The sequence below is a fragment of the Lottia gigantea genome (genome assembly GCF_000327385.1).
Source record: "Lottia gigantea unplaced genomic scaffold LOTGIsca_56, whole genome shotgun sequence".
Classification (NCBI taxonomy): Eukaryota; Metazoa; Mollusca; class Gastropoda; family Lottiidae; genus Lottia; species Lottia gigantea.
The window spans coordinates 1,589,274-1,605,102 of NW_008709919.1; the positions used below are offsets into that span (position 1 = coordinate 1,589,274).

At 35.0% G+C, this 15,829-nt stretch overlaps 1 protein-coding gene across 1 annotated transcript; it reads right to left on the minus strand.

The window, feature by feature from the left end:
• Window positions 1-1,340: 1,340 nt before the first annotated feature.
• Window positions 1,341-11,596, minus strand: LOTGIDRAFT_234885 (hypothetical protein). The gene is made up of 17 exons (XM_009063253.1): window positions 11,467-11,596; window positions 9,991-10,011; window positions 9,523-9,546; window positions 9,335-9,370; window positions 8,651-8,686; window positions 8,173-8,226; window positions 7,292-7,306; window positions 6,600-6,623; window positions 6,035-6,067; window positions 5,517-5,555; window positions 5,322-5,366; window positions 4,987-5,022; window positions 4,725-4,739; window positions 3,833-3,862; window positions 3,346-3,372; window positions 2,206-2,586; window positions 1,341-1,496 (listed from the first exon to the last, which is right to left on the minus strand). Exons 1-17 carry the CDS (start codon window positions 11,501-11,503, stop codon window positions 1,474-1,476), a joined length of 876 nt encoding a protein of 291 aa, XP_009061501.1. The 5' UTR covers window positions 11,504-11,596; the 3' UTR covers window positions 1,341-1,473.
• Window positions 11,597-15,829: the final 4,233 nt, after the last annotated feature.

The following is a 15,829-nucleotide window of genomic DNA, read 5'->3' on the forward strand; positions in this document are numbered from 1 at the left end:
GCTTTCTGGCGGTGGGGGCTCGTGGTCTTGGTTCAACGACACGACTGCCTCAAGACATACTAACAGGTTGATCTTAGTGTTGCAAGTCATCCGAATGGTCAATGACTAAAGTCGATTTAACAAGGCTCCGAGACTATTAATGCTTAAACATATGGACATGGAATCAAATTAGATTACCAGCCTTGATAGTATTCTGGATGTTTCTTACCTCCCTTGTTATAAATTGGCCTCACAAAACGATCATTCGTTGTCAGATCAAAAAATTGACCGGGTCATAACAAATGAAAACAATTTCTACTTTCACGTTCAAAATCACGTTAGATCTATTCTCCGCCTTCCCACATTATAAAATTTGCACTGGCCTCCCACCATCACTGGGGAGACGGGGGCGTTCAGTGATCATATGCAAGCTCACAGCTACTTAACAACGACTTTACATTCATGTGAGGGCTCATGCTGTTTGATATCAATTTGAAGGAACTTATAGCACGTGGGATTCATGTTTCGCAGACATCCATGCAGAGATTCTGTTATAGCAACGGCTGCAGTTTGAACTGACCAAGGCTTCTGGGACACGACCCGTAACATAGTCCACGTCCAATAAAGAACCAAATGTCATTTTAAATGTGGTATTTTCCTTTATTTGCATACAGTATCACCTGATGGCATCTTGAAAAACAACATAAAAACATTTCGGTGAAATACTCTAGTCCTGCTAATTACTTTAGAGAATATTGGCATTATTGTGTTATTAATGGGGGGAAAATGTTATAAGATTTGCAAGATTGTCGATACCTTAGAAAATGAAAGAACAATCGCATCTCCTACTTCGGTATCGATTAAACCGGACAGTACACCACATCTGGCATCGTACCACTCCTTCTTTCGCAACTTTACTCTTTCTTTCTCGAGATCTCGGATTATAACGTTTCTTGCACGCTCTTTAAGTGAGGAGGGTTATCTTCCACTATAAAATATATGAAATTCAGACCACAAAAATGCCATGTCAATCAAAGTTCACTGTGGCTATGAGGATCCATATTAAATTTTTGGGGCGTGGCTTAGAGCTGACAAGACCGGGCTTCCTTTTATAAAACTGTATGTGAAGGGAAAAGGAAAAAAGGGATATTACCAGACGTTCCGTTGGCATATCGATAGTTTTCAACGTATGCATTTCTGATAATCTTTGGTTTGCCCTTTTTGAAATCAAAGACTGAATATAGGACCAATAGGACTGAATACTCATCATTATGCAGATTTAAACCCTTTGTAGTTCTTCTTTCCCCGAAATCCAATATGGCGATTGTGTTCATCAAACCATCAAAAAAGAAAAACGAAATGTAGAATTTATATTTTAATCAGTCCAAATTTAGACTCATTGAAACAATAATTTTAAACTTAAAAATTGATATTCGTTGTCCATAATGTTACTGTAACTTTATTTTAAGTAAGTTATATTTCGTATAATTGTTGTTAACCAAAGAAACCAAAACCACCTGAAATTCAAATGCATAATTTGCTTGTTTGTTATGATGTTTCTCATATTGTAATGTTTCCAGCAAATTCTATTAACATAAAAGGGATTGTAAATATGTTTTCTAAATTTTTACGTTTTATTTGGGACATATGATAATATCAATTTGCACCATTCTAATTTTCGATTAGAAATATGTGGTTGTGTCTGAAAATTGAAATGGTGAAAATTGATGCTATCAGTGTACCCGAAACACATAAACAATTAACAAAACATGATTAAAACCAGCTTTCACTTCGCTTGAATAAATAACTAAATAAAATCCATAAGGTGTTCAGGGCAAACATGTGCCTATCTACGACCATTATTTTCTGATGTAACCTTTAAGACATATATAGAAATCACATGAAAAAATTTTGTTTTTACTATGAGCGCTCCATTATCAAAACTCTGACTTCTTATACAATGGACTTTTTTTTCAAAATATTTTTATGGATAATTTGTGACGAATGTTTCATGCTTCAAATTTAGTGAAAATTTTAAAAAAATGCAATACATCTGAAACAGCATTGTTTTTTGTATATTTTTGTGCTTTTTTTTTTAATTTCTGAACTGTCGCCCATTAACGTTGCTGAAAAGAACACTAAGAAGTTGTCTAAAATGAAAAGTAGGCATTGCTTTCACTGAAAAGGGAAGAGATATCTTTTAATTTAATGATGTGGTAGTTATACCTGGAGCAGCTGGGCTACTCATCTGACCCATCTGGCTCATTTGACCATTTTGCATCATCATGTTTGAAACCAGACGCATCAATTGTTCTTGAAATGCCGGGTTATTGAACATACTGGTCAAATCTAAACCATTGTTTGCTGCTGGGGTTTGCTGAACTTGTGTCCCAGAAGGGGTGGGTTGAGCTGGGGTTGGTGTTGGTTGTGGGTTGGTTGGGGGATTTGATGCATTTGTTGGTGGTTGTTGACCACCCGTATTTGATGTTGGTTGTTGCTGGCTTGTTGTTGGAACTTGTGCGGCGTTAGGTTGTTGCATCATCTGACTGATCATCATGGCATTCAAAAAATTTGACATCGGTGATGTTTTGCGAACTCCTCTCACCACTGTAATAGTTTAATAAACTCAATATATTAAAAGGACAGTTCTGGATAGCGAGGGTTTGAGATTAGGCAAATTTTACAAAATTTTAAGGGTAGGTCATTAAACGAATAATTCATGAAATGTTATGTAAACCAGACAATGACTGAGCTAGGTGGGTGGGGGGATTGCGAAATATATGAGGTTGCCCGAATTTCCAACCTAGCTATGAGATTGTTGCACGAAAAGCATGCCTTCCGAGCTGTCCCCTCTTTGGCTCCGCCACTGAAACCAGCATCTCATTTAGTGGCTCAACTATATGGATGGAGGCTCGTGGTATTACGTGATTTGGGGTCCCTTTCCCAGGGAATTTTTTTAAACACATATATGCTCTCCTACATTACTTACTGTGGTAAAGTACCTCTTTCTGGGTAAAGGCTGCTTAAGTGGTGGGGGCTTAGTTCAACTAGTCCCTATGGTAGTTGAGCTACTGATCTCGATCCGATCCGTGATCAAACATGTATATAGACACATATTGTTTCAGCCATTGGATGATAAGGCCGAATTTTAAATCTTGTACAATCACATTACCATTAAAAAGTTCTCCTTTTTAGCCAGATCACTTGCAATCAAGCTGGTCACAAAAAGGACATGGTTGTCAATACCACAAGCACAATATATTCAGAGGGCATGGGAGTGAATACCTGAGACACAATTTACCCAAAGGACAAGATTGTCGATACCACAGACACAAAATATATAAAATGCTAAAAAGATATACTTACTATCACATGTAAATCCATCACAACCAGCTACAAAAGAAAGAAAAAAAATATGAAATAAGACATTTCAGAACACTGTATTGTCTATGAGCTCCATATGACAATGACGTGTCATTTTGTGCTCTTTGGATGAACAATACCATTCAATTCCAACATAAAATTCATTAAATGCAGCGAAATAAAAAGCCCAAGAAATAAGATATGATGCACCCTTTAGAAAAATGCAGTGATATTATTATGACAGGACCGTGTGCGTGGACGAATTATCCCATTTGCAAATCTTATCTAACAGAGATTGGGCACAAAATGACCAAAATGACCAACTACGCTATTCATAAAGAACCACTGGTTGAAATGCAACACCAGGAACGAATATGGCTTCCGGTTAAGGAAGTTTACTAGTACATTTTAAACTTTGATGATGAATGCCAGAATATCCAACCCATTAAGAAGGGTTAAATTTAGTAAAATATGATAGTGGGATACTTACTTGAATCTATCAAGTCACCGAAAACATTTCCTGAAAAAGATATTGTTGTACAGTCACGCTAATGTTTTTTATTCACATTCAAGAACGTTTCAAACCATAAACAAGAGCAATATACATTATTTTCAAGTAGTATAAGATGTAATTAACAAAATCAGTCTGGATAGCTTCAGGCATTTAATATTACAAATGATCCCATTGTCATGTATTGCAATAACATCATTAGTTGTATGTCAAAGGTCAATTACTCTACATGAAATCCATACCTAGACATCGGAGAAATGGGGGAATTCATTCCCCGAAATTTAAGAATTGAAAACAAATTCTTTCTGAACAGATCTTTAGTGACATGGACACAGATCTTTCACTATTGTAAGACCCTTACATTTGCCTGATTTCATCTAAAAATTGTTAAGATCCTAACGTTTTCATAATGTTAAGGGTTTACGTTTGAAGGTTAGACGAGATATTAGGATTTGTAAACAATATAAAGCACAAAGTGGAAGCTTGCATAATCTGAAGCCAACTGGAATTTCAACGACTTCTAGGGTCATCTGGAAAATCTTATCAATCCCGGGATTTAGTCGACATTGGCGAACCAGGGTCCTGAAAACGCAGTTGTTTCAGCTTGTCACCAGCTTATATTCTTTGGATATTCTTGTCTCGACCTGCCCAGCAGGAATCTACATCCAACCAGTTGAGTTACTAAAAGTCAACTTCCCGTTTTGGTCACTTCGATCATATTTATTGCGACACATTCGATGCGATGCTGGAGCCTAAATCAACTATCAACAGCCATCTATATTCATTTGAGTATGATGCCTTGAAATCAGATGAGTTCAACCATTAGGAACACAGATAGATTAATCTTCATTAGATGATCATAAACGCTTACCGAGCTCGTTAGGTCCTGAAAAGTAAACAAATTACGCTTGTAAATTTAAATATGGATATGTGCTAATGAGACAGAAAACTGTACTGGCTTTCTGTTTATCATTAACATTAAAAGTCACATCAAGCGTTACAATCAAACAAAACAATGGTGAAAATGGTCTAGCCTCAAAGTAATAATGGTGAAAAGGGTTCTAGCCTTAAGTTAAATGGTGAAAAATGACCAAGCCATAAGGTCCGACGTAAGGAAGGTGAAAAATACTTACTGTATCTCATAACATTACTGTAGTAATTGGCAGCACCTGAAGAGATATATTACCATGGAGTTGAAAGGGATTGTAAAGAGGTATTCTAAATTTTCAGGGACACTAATAGCACCACGAAAATTGGAATAGTAAAATAGATGCTATCAGTGTCCCCGGTACACATACAAATTTTAGAAAAACCTATTTAATATTCATTTAATAGAATAACTTGATGTACAGAGACAAGCTCAAATAGATCAGTTGTTTGAAGATAGCTCAGCATGAAACTCTGATTAACGTGTTTCAAGTTCAGTTTTAATATTGTTAATTTGAACTAAATAATCAAATCAACTTACATGCCCATTTTCCTGTTCCAGCCAAACTAGGATTAGCTGCCAAAACTACAAATAAACAAAATTAAAGATTAACGCTTGATGTAACCCGCTGCTATTGTGGTTGGACTAGGTGAACATTTCAAACAATGTGAGAACCTTGTTGATGGGTCTTAATCCTACCGAACAACAAACTAAACAACGAAACAATTTACTTACATCGTGATCGTCTTGAAATTTCTTTACCAACCAGATCAGCTGAAGAATTAATAAATGAATAAATAATACACTTGTGTATGGTTAACAATTAAGAATGAGGTAAACACAATCACCATTGTTCTTTAGCAGAGTGAGTGAGAGCGGAATTTCTTTACATGACATGACTTGCATGGTTACTTGAACAAATGACGTCTGTGGGTTCTAATTTCGTGTGAAAGTCCGATGACCTTGAATAAGTTATCCTCACTCGTAGTTCCAGTCGACCCGGCTATAAATGATAATTGCCGAGATAATCCGAGAAAGATCCAAGCCAAAAGGTTTGTTCAAGAAACAACTGGTAGAAATGATTTGTAACTGTGAACCTTAGTGATTATCCTTGTAAAATATGGTTGTTTCGTATTGTTGCTTGGTATTTGTTCGACGTTACCAATAACGTCAAGATTTTAACGCTATGACAGCCCTAAAGCTTTATTTGGTTTTATATATTATGCCAAAAACTAAATATCATCATTACTTACAAAGTAATCCATTTCGCTCCCGGGGATTTAATACTGAAAAATAATATTCAATTTATATGATTTATTGAATCAATCCATTTTATAATAACAATACTATAAACTGTATGTCACGATCAAATATGATTCTTAATAACATTCTCAGACATAAAAACATTGCAGGGTAAACCTAAGAGAAAATCACGAAATAGAAAGGATTTATTGGGAGAAATGGGATTATGCAATCGATCAATAATCATGAAAGGGGTAAGGAAAAGACAAAGGTTGAAAACCCCTGCTCTAAAAGGTTTCAAAAATGTTAATTCAGGCTGTGTATCTGGGACGTTAGTCTTTGGCAATTCCAGAGCAACTTCGCAAGATAAAAATTTCTAAAATGATGCCATCATATGGTCAAATGACCATGATTCATATTAAGATATTAGGAAAAACACCTTTGGGATGTGCCAAATGGATTTACTTTACATCGCCTTAGTAACTATAAATTTTGCAAAATGAAAGCAAATGTTTGCCAGTTTTTATTTTTAAGATATGTTTATTGTTTGTACTGAAAAGTTTGAAAACTACTTACATGGACTTTGGGTTGAACAAATTGCTATATAAAAAGAAAAGGGTAAATATTGTTTTAATGTAAAAAGAACTTGTTTTAATGCCATGTTCAAATGTAGGACTACTGGTCATAAAATAAATATACCAAATAAACAATATAAGGTATGCAGACCATCTGTAAGGTTGTCGAATTGACAAACTCATTCGCAGCGTAACATCTGGTGCAACAGTGAGTGTGATTGGTCCCACCACCGCAATACTCATCTGGTGAGCGTAAATTCAATGAAGTGTCTGGTTTAACCATTGCTGGCCACAGAACAACCACATTCACCGGGCTATCGGTGTAATAAATGCAATGTAATCAATACAGCCAACAAGAGCCCTCGACAAAAAGACTGTTAACAGTATGGCTTTCTGTAAAGACCTCCCATTGGCTGTATTCGGTAGCATACGATCCAATCAAATCGCTTCATTTACAAATTTCTATGAAAGAAGAAAGGTGGCTATTGCACTCAAGGTATAAGTAAGAAATTCGCAATGGCTTGACATTGTGCAGAAGGTAAAAGGGATGCTAAAGTAAAAACTAAAGTAACAGTAGGGCGCCTGTATCGCCTTGATGGTCATAATAGTGCCAACAAATGGAACTTCAATTTTCCGTGATAACTATTCACGTTACAAAAATCGGAAGTGACAGCAAATAACTATATTACTCACTTTCAACGGATGGAGCTGAAAAAATAAAATGAATAAAATCCTTATCCAGGCGTCTCATAAAAAAATAAAATTCGTGTGTCTAGAAACATAAATCATGAATCAAAAAACGAATAAAGTTAGAAGAAAATCACACTTGTCAAAAATCTTCACACAAATCATTTTTCAACATAAAGAACCCATTGTAACAAGCTTCATAATATTGTAATAATATGTGAAATTCTTGACATATTATATCGGCTGTGATTGATTGAGTGATAGATTTTGATTGTGCTTTTACGTGATGCGCCAGTTCATATAGACACGATTCTCGATTTCTAGTCAAAAATTTGCTAAGTTGTGCTTCGTACTGCAGTCCAATTTTCGCCTTTGTCAACGAAGGAGGATAATTATATCTTGGCTATTTCAATCAAAATTTCATAAAACGTTTTGCCACGCATCACCTATTGACATTACACGCCAAAATCCAAAATGTTACAATTGGCAGTGTTTGATCAGTTCCATACAAAACACCAATAAACCATAAAAACGCTTTGCAACGCTTAACACAAAGGTGTAGTTGTTATTTTTCATGCCATTAATCGTTTTGCCAATATACATCTATGACTTATTCAATTTGCATCACATGTTCTAATTTCAGCATATTAACAATAATTCGTTAGTTCAATGCATCATGGTCAATCACGTTGTTGTACCGAGTGTTGTGTCGTATTTCAAACATAATTTTGACAATAGATTCATTTTAAGCAATTATTGGATTGACGACTCCGCATGCAATGTTGTATGAGTAACATTTTGACGAACACATATCAACAGAGCTTGAAAATATCTGGACCATGCAGATAGATTGCGACCTCAGAGTTGAAATTTGTGAATAAACTTACCCATTCTTAAGTATGCTGGAATCTGCATCGCGCCCATGCCTGATGGAAATGCATCTGAAAGATAGCGAATTTTCAGATAAATAATGGGTACGAGTCGATGTTATACGCAATCAAACCACAGAATGTACATTTAACACTATAATCTAGAAATGTTCGTATCGATGATTCTGATTTTGTCTACGAACGACAATATCCGGTCAATTAGCCATTGAGTTTCCAATGGTTGAGACCATGGTTGTAGGTTCCAAAGATGTACATTGGTTGCTTATTTCGGTAAAATTGGGAGGCATATTAACTACATGGGAGGCAGGGTATATCTAGAATCGCCAAACAAACCCGTTTTGGTAGTTCAGAAGGGGCGCAAAGGTTACTGAAGCGAATGGAGACAAATAGGAATGAGTATGATTGCAATAGGGCATTTGCAGACCAAGTATTATCTTGACAGTTAACCTTATGTAAAGATGATTGTTGTACTTACTTCCGGCAGATAGTCCAAGGGTCGAGTCCAGTGGATCTGAAAATGTTAAAAATTCGGTATCTAATTCATGTTCTTTGATTTCTATTCGTACCTATATTTACATTGGCTTGCTTACAAGGATTTTGATGATCTGTAGAACACTTGCGTATATAGATGAGATTGCATTTCATAATTCATTGATGATAGGTTTGGACGTTTTGTCAAGAATTTTTATATACTGGTCGGTATTACTAGTAAAGAGAAGCTTTTAAATCTTTTCCTTAATATGAAGATGGATTCCCTTATTTTCATTTATGATCGAAAATGTCAATACTTATATGAATAGAAAGTAGATGTGTTCTAATGATTTCAACAAATACCAGTCTGTCTCACATGTCCATAATAAATTCATAATTAGCTCAATTAGAAGAGAATTACCAGAAGTATTCCAATGAATGACCAATCAACAAAGGTCAAAAAGTATTTTTTTGTTTATCCAGACTGTACATACATGGACATATATGATTTGTTAAAACTCTTAATTATACGCATTAAGAACATTATGATATGATTAAGAATAAATGATAATTCATTAGAAACACCAATTAATCAAATAGTTTGCTTATATTGACATTAAAAAATAAGGAAACCCATCTTTAACTGAAAATATTCTATAATTTTCCAAGAAATTGACATTATACTTACTTCCGCCAGTAAGTCCAAGGGCCTGGTTCAAATTATCTGAAAAATGTTTAAAATTCATCATTATTTTGGATTCCATTTCTTAGATATGTATTGTCTAAAAAATCTAAGGCTTATATATTGTAACATAATTCAAAGCATTGGTTTATAATAAAGATAATGACACAGTACAGATGTAAAATCATACTTACTTCCGCCGGTAAGACCGAATGTATCTGAAAGAGACAAGATTTGCATTATTTTGAATCAAAATACAATAATAACTTTACAATTATTATTTTACAATCAATTTTGTGATATTATGCTAGTAAAAGAGTTATTTCTATCCAGCCTCTCGAGACTAGGGGTACAAATAGAGGACTGACCGTCTCGATGAGGGGACAACGTATACAAATCATGTTTTCTTAATTTTTCAAAAATGGTGGGGATACAAATCGGCTGCAAACCATTTTCACTCTTCTCACACTTGCGCCGCCACTGTTTCTATCTTTTTGTGTAACAATTTAAAGTCTATTCTGTATGTAAGCAGTGAGGTGAAACCACGTACAAAACTTGTCAAGAATTGCATACTTCATAAGGTTACTTCTATCACAAGTGACGTAACTATGAAAATTTGAAAATATGCAAATAAAATAGCCTATATCTATATAACTACTTACGTATGCTGATGATGTTGGCATCTGAAATATAAATAAAATAAAATAATTATTTTATATAGAGTTGAAACAGCTTAAACTACTCAAGGGTGCTTTAAGAGACCATTCCACTAAATACTGGTATTCAGTAATCTTTGACAGCACAGAATAATCAAATGAATACTATTCTGGTAAAGTTTAGCAGAGCCAGGTTCCTTTAAAAAAATCTTGGTCGTTAGTGTAGAATTCTACATAGAGAAATACACATTTTTTTTCAGGAACGAGGCTCTGGAAGGTTTGTTTCTTCCCTTTTGACTTTATTTACACAATTTTCACATAACAAGGGACATAACTCACATATTTTTCGATGTTCTCAAATTTGCAAGGGTTCATCATAGATTGATAATAGAACATTTGGACTAGTTTTTATAAAGCCTGCCAAGAATTATGATATCTAGAAAATTTAGAAGCTACGAATCGAAAAACTGACGTCGAATACCTTTTGATTTCCGGAGAGTTTACCTATATCTGATTATGAGCCATTTTCCATTAAGATCTGCACCGTCTTGTGTTTGCGAAATTTGAATATAAAATTATCGGTAGGGTCACTTGTTGTGAGATTTAGACAATTTCTCCAAGTTTTATCCAAACCTTAATATGCGTATTGTCTTCTGTTGTGTTCATTAGTAATTGAAAAGGATCGACAAAAAGGCCTAATGATTACAAAAAAGTTATTCAAATTATTCAAAAAATTGGTATAATGTGTTCCAAAATTAAATTAATTGGTCTGTCCTCTTGACGTTGATTCAGTGTATGTCACAATGAATATACATTATGTAGAGCAGATGCAATGTGACAGCTTCGAAAGTTTAAATCACGTTTTCCATAATTAGAATAAAATTAACATTAACCAAACTGCCGGAAATGATGGCTAATCAAAGGGATGTCGTTTGGTCGACCTTGCAACAATCTGCATGGGAGTTTTGATGGATTTAGTAAACCTGAAAGTCCCGACGGCTGAAAAATCGCAATTGTCGACAGTTGTGGTCAACTCTCTAACAAAATGGATCGTGTCGTCGACATTAGTGGTCGAATTCTGCAACCATTCATTTGATCGCAGTTGCTGATAGTCAACCATTCGTAAATGAGACAGTTCGCCATTTAGAGTGGGGGTGGGGGGTTCTTGAATATATATAAATAGTCTTCAGAAGTACTAGAAATGTAAAACAAATCGCATAAACAAATTTTCTTAAAAAATAACTTTCTATTTCTATATATTTCTAGCTTAGCTAGAGAATTCCCGTTTCTGAGATTTGTCCCTTTAACGACGCTCATGTCGACTGCGACTGATCCGATCATATGCTCCGAGTCAATCGACCATATTCCCCCTCAAATAATTGATAAATTTAACAAATTAACAGAAACAATATGCACATATGCGTATAATAGGTTCGTTAATACCATTGTTAATTTCATCAAGACTGTTCTGGTTATACTTACATAGCACTATACACGTTACAAAATAGTTCCACATCATGTTCGAAAATTTGGTATCTGTCCTTTCTTGTTACAATTTAGTTTATGTCGCCTTATATTACTTGAACTGTTAACTTCTTTTGTTATACGTCATATGACCCCAAGGGACAACTCTGACTGTCAAGACTTTTATTTATTACGAACGGTGATCCTTTGACGTGAACATAAAAAGCGTGACATATTAGGCTAAATATACATAGAAACGTTAAAGTTTCTTTGCCAGACTATATAACATACGCCAACGACAGCAATCAGGAATTTAACGAAGAAAGAGATAACAATGTTTTAAAAGGAATTCAACTTAAATTCACGAGGATCGTTTCTACCAGCTGGTCCTTGGCCAAAGCTCTTGGCATTGGTCGCTCTCGGATTATATGTCGTACCTATTTACAGCTGAGTCGACTGTAATAACGCATATTTCACGACAGCATATTATATCATTTATAATGTACATAATTCGAAGTAGTGTCAAAAATTTGACATCTGACATTCATTGAAGAATCTTGGATCTAGTGGCGGCGCTAGTGAGGGTACAAGGGGGTCCCCCAATAAAGATGGTTTGTACCCCCATTTGAACCCCCATCAAAGACGATTTTGCTCCAAAATATGTTTCAGAAGTCACCAAATCAATTCTATTTTCCGAAAGTTTCTCCTTCACTCTTTCAGGTGTTCAGTTGTATGCTCTTGTCGCTTCCACAGAGCTGTCACATTTTGAATTCAACATCAGCAGATGTCCCCTCATTATGTCAGTGTGCCCTATTTGTGCCCCCAGTCTCGGGAGGGTGGCGCCGCCACTGCTCGGATTGAGTGGAAAAAGTCGAAATGAAACTGTTGTAAAGTATTTGTTGTGATTTTCCTATAGCTTAAGACAAATGTTTCAATCTTTTTCTTTCTATTACCCCTTTCGGGATTCTTGATCGGTTGTATTATCTATCCCCATACCCCATATAAAACCTCGTGATTTTCGCTTCGCTTTTCCTTGCTACTTTTTTCATGTTGGAGACCCCTTTCGTATATTTTTCCAGACTTTTTCAATGAGGCAAAAAAGAGCACCGGAAAATAAGACTTTTGTCTCTTCCAGACGTTATTAACATTTTCCCATTCAGATATAACCACTTACGTCATCAGCTCTACACGATTTCATCTCATCCAGATAAAGACGCAATTGTTTAAGGAAGAACAGTGACTTAGTATAGAGTTGAATAGTTGAAATTAGTACTAAATAATCCCAACATAAAAAACCTTAATGATAAATGATGACCACAGTAAGGAATCCATCACACAAAACTTCAACATTACTCAGTCAGCCTCTTCATAATGTCAAGCTCTTACGACCTTTGTCTTATACCTTGACTGTATCATTTCTTGTATCACAGAAGTTTGTTAATACAGTGCCATAATTTTTATGCTCTTTCTGTCTCGGGCTCTGATTGGCTGTATTCGCAAGTGTACAAGTCAATCATATCGCTGTATTCCTTGATACAAGAAGCTATGTGGCTATTATAGTCAAGGTATAAAACTAAGTTCGTAATAGCTTGACATTGTGAAGATGCTCAGAGAGTTGAAGGTAAGTTCGCGAATTCATCTTAATAGAAACACGGTGATTCGTTTCCGCTTTCCTTGAGACATTTTATAGATTTATCAAACATTTGATTCATTAGGTGAGGGTCGAGTAGGGTTCACAAAATTGTTACAGGGGAGGCAAAGCAATTCTAAAATTACAGCAAATTTGGTTGGAGTTTGAAGGGCAAAGTCTCAGTTTACAATTACATAAACAGGGTTTTGTTTCAATCCCCATATAAGAAATAGGACTTGTCTTTGTAAGGGAGCCTCTGGATATGTTTCTCATCTCAATTTTTTCAGATTAAGGAAACGTTACGTTTGTCTGAAAATCGTATCAGCTGAAGAAGCGCAATTATACTGACCAGTAGTAACTAATCATGAGAATCAAATAACTGTCCTGATATATATATATAGTTCGTCTTCTCGCTGTCGCCGATGGGGTCATTGAAGTCCACATCACATTATGCCCATCGCGGAATTTTTTTCGTACAATCATATAATTCGATCATCCGATTTTAGCGTTTTGCCAAAGTAAAAAATACTAAACATTTTCAAATTCCAATTTTCTGACAAAACTTGGAATAACTGCATAATGATATTAAACTTAGGGTCAAATACCAATTTGAGCCGATTGCAACAATTGGTGAGTTTTTGTCGAAATTGAAAACTTGACGACATTACAAATTACTATAATTATTATATGTAATAGGTTTTCCATTGTATTACCTTGTGTTGGTACCCAAAAAATGGAATAATAATTTGAAATGGCTATCGTAGGTATAGGTTACCGTCCTTTGCAAGCACAGTTTATATATATCTCATATATATGTCAACATATGGTATAATCAATCATAAAATTAAAAGAAAGATGAGGAACGAATAAAACGAGTTATATATTTCTATAACATGTGTACCAGACAAACAACATAGGGGGAAGCCGAGTTAATAAACTCATTAACCTATATATTATTCAGATGTTGAAAAAATTGGTCTTTTCCTCTAACCAAACCTAACCAATTTACAAACTTCCAATCTGTAGTATACGGGCCTCGGTTAATGGTCGGATCCGAGCCCATAGACGTGTATTCCATGGCAGCCCATCCGATCTGCAACAATGACATCAATTATCTCCACCTATGCCGGGATTATGTACATTCATAATGTATTGAGATCAATCTCTTTGAAATCTCTGACCTAGGTCACAGAGCATTTGATACTCATGTGTTTGCTGCGATGTCGTCTTCTAAAAGGCTTGTCATACAGTTTTTGAAATAAAAAATTAAAACAGTACATACAGAAAAATTCAAAGAGAAAACGTGATAGACTGAGGGAGTTTCATTACTAATTCGTTCTATATGCATAACGTTAGTCTAACCGAACTTGTCAGCATCTCAAAGTGAAACGTAACATAACTACGACACCTTGTGACTATCACGTACTGTAGTGACGTATTGCTTTACAATATGATGATATATTTGGAAATTTAGATTTGATTTGAATATCACGAAGAGTAACTAATCCAAAGAAGCGCCTTAACACTATCATCAGTCAAATTGTGACACTATTAAGATTTATGAATTGAAAAATATGGTACCCTTAAAGCCTAGAATGTCTAACCTTGTATAACAAAACAAAGCAATAAATAAAAGTAGACATGTTCGACATCAACAAGTTCAATTCAGTTCATTGTCGTATACTACGTATATTACTTAAATTGGTCTTAAAGAGAGGTTGATAGTACTCCAATATAGTTCATGATTTTCGTGCCTGTGTTTATATTACAAAACAAATCATAGAAATGGATACGTAGAAGCATGTAAATTGGCCAGTTTGAAAATCACGTGACATCACATAATAACAACAGCTCGTCCACTTTAAAAACCATATGTGCGAAGCAAATTTTAATCATTTAACTCCGTGAAAATCGATAATTCCCACTTATGTTTAATTAAAGGTGTTAGGTTTATAGCAGACACTTCCAGCATGTATTTGCACAATTTTGATTTCCAGTCCAAGATCTGCGACTCTGCGATGAAAGCTGAATCGGACAGCCGAGATTGAGCGCTGGGAAAGCAAACATGTAGAATACTATATCTTCTTTAGGATTGTAAAGAGGATTTCTAAACTTTTTCCGAGTACACTGATAGCATCAAATTGCACCATTCCAGTTTTGCCACACGTCTGTGGTTCCTGTAATTCCACTAAACTAACTGTTAAGCGATGGGCCTTATGTGATACAAACATATTTTACGATGAGTGACGTCATCAAACACTTATTTTTTGTGGAATTGTACACCAACACACAGACTGAAAATTGAATGGTGAAAATGTATATTTCAGCGTCCCCAATACACAAAAATTAAAAAAATTATTTACAATCCCCTTAAGTGACCCCGATAATAATTCAAGAAATTTTCAGAAAAATCAAATATGCGCATAAATTAATGTAATCATGCAATCTATCTAGACATCTCCTACGTTCTAAATTGTTTGTTTACCAGCTAGTCGGAGTCTCAATGCAATAAAAATAGATTTTATTGATATTTTATGTAAACGTCGTTTCATTATAGAAAGTATGAAATCGATCATTACAGTAGATCTGTGATCTAAATTGTTAGTTGCTATGGAAGCTACATGATTATTGTTATGGACTGAATAACTATTTGAATTGATACCAGTAAATTACGGTACTTGACTACTGGAGCAAAGGTAAGAATACTAAACACTAAATTTTAGTCATTTTAACGGGATATTTGTACTGTTG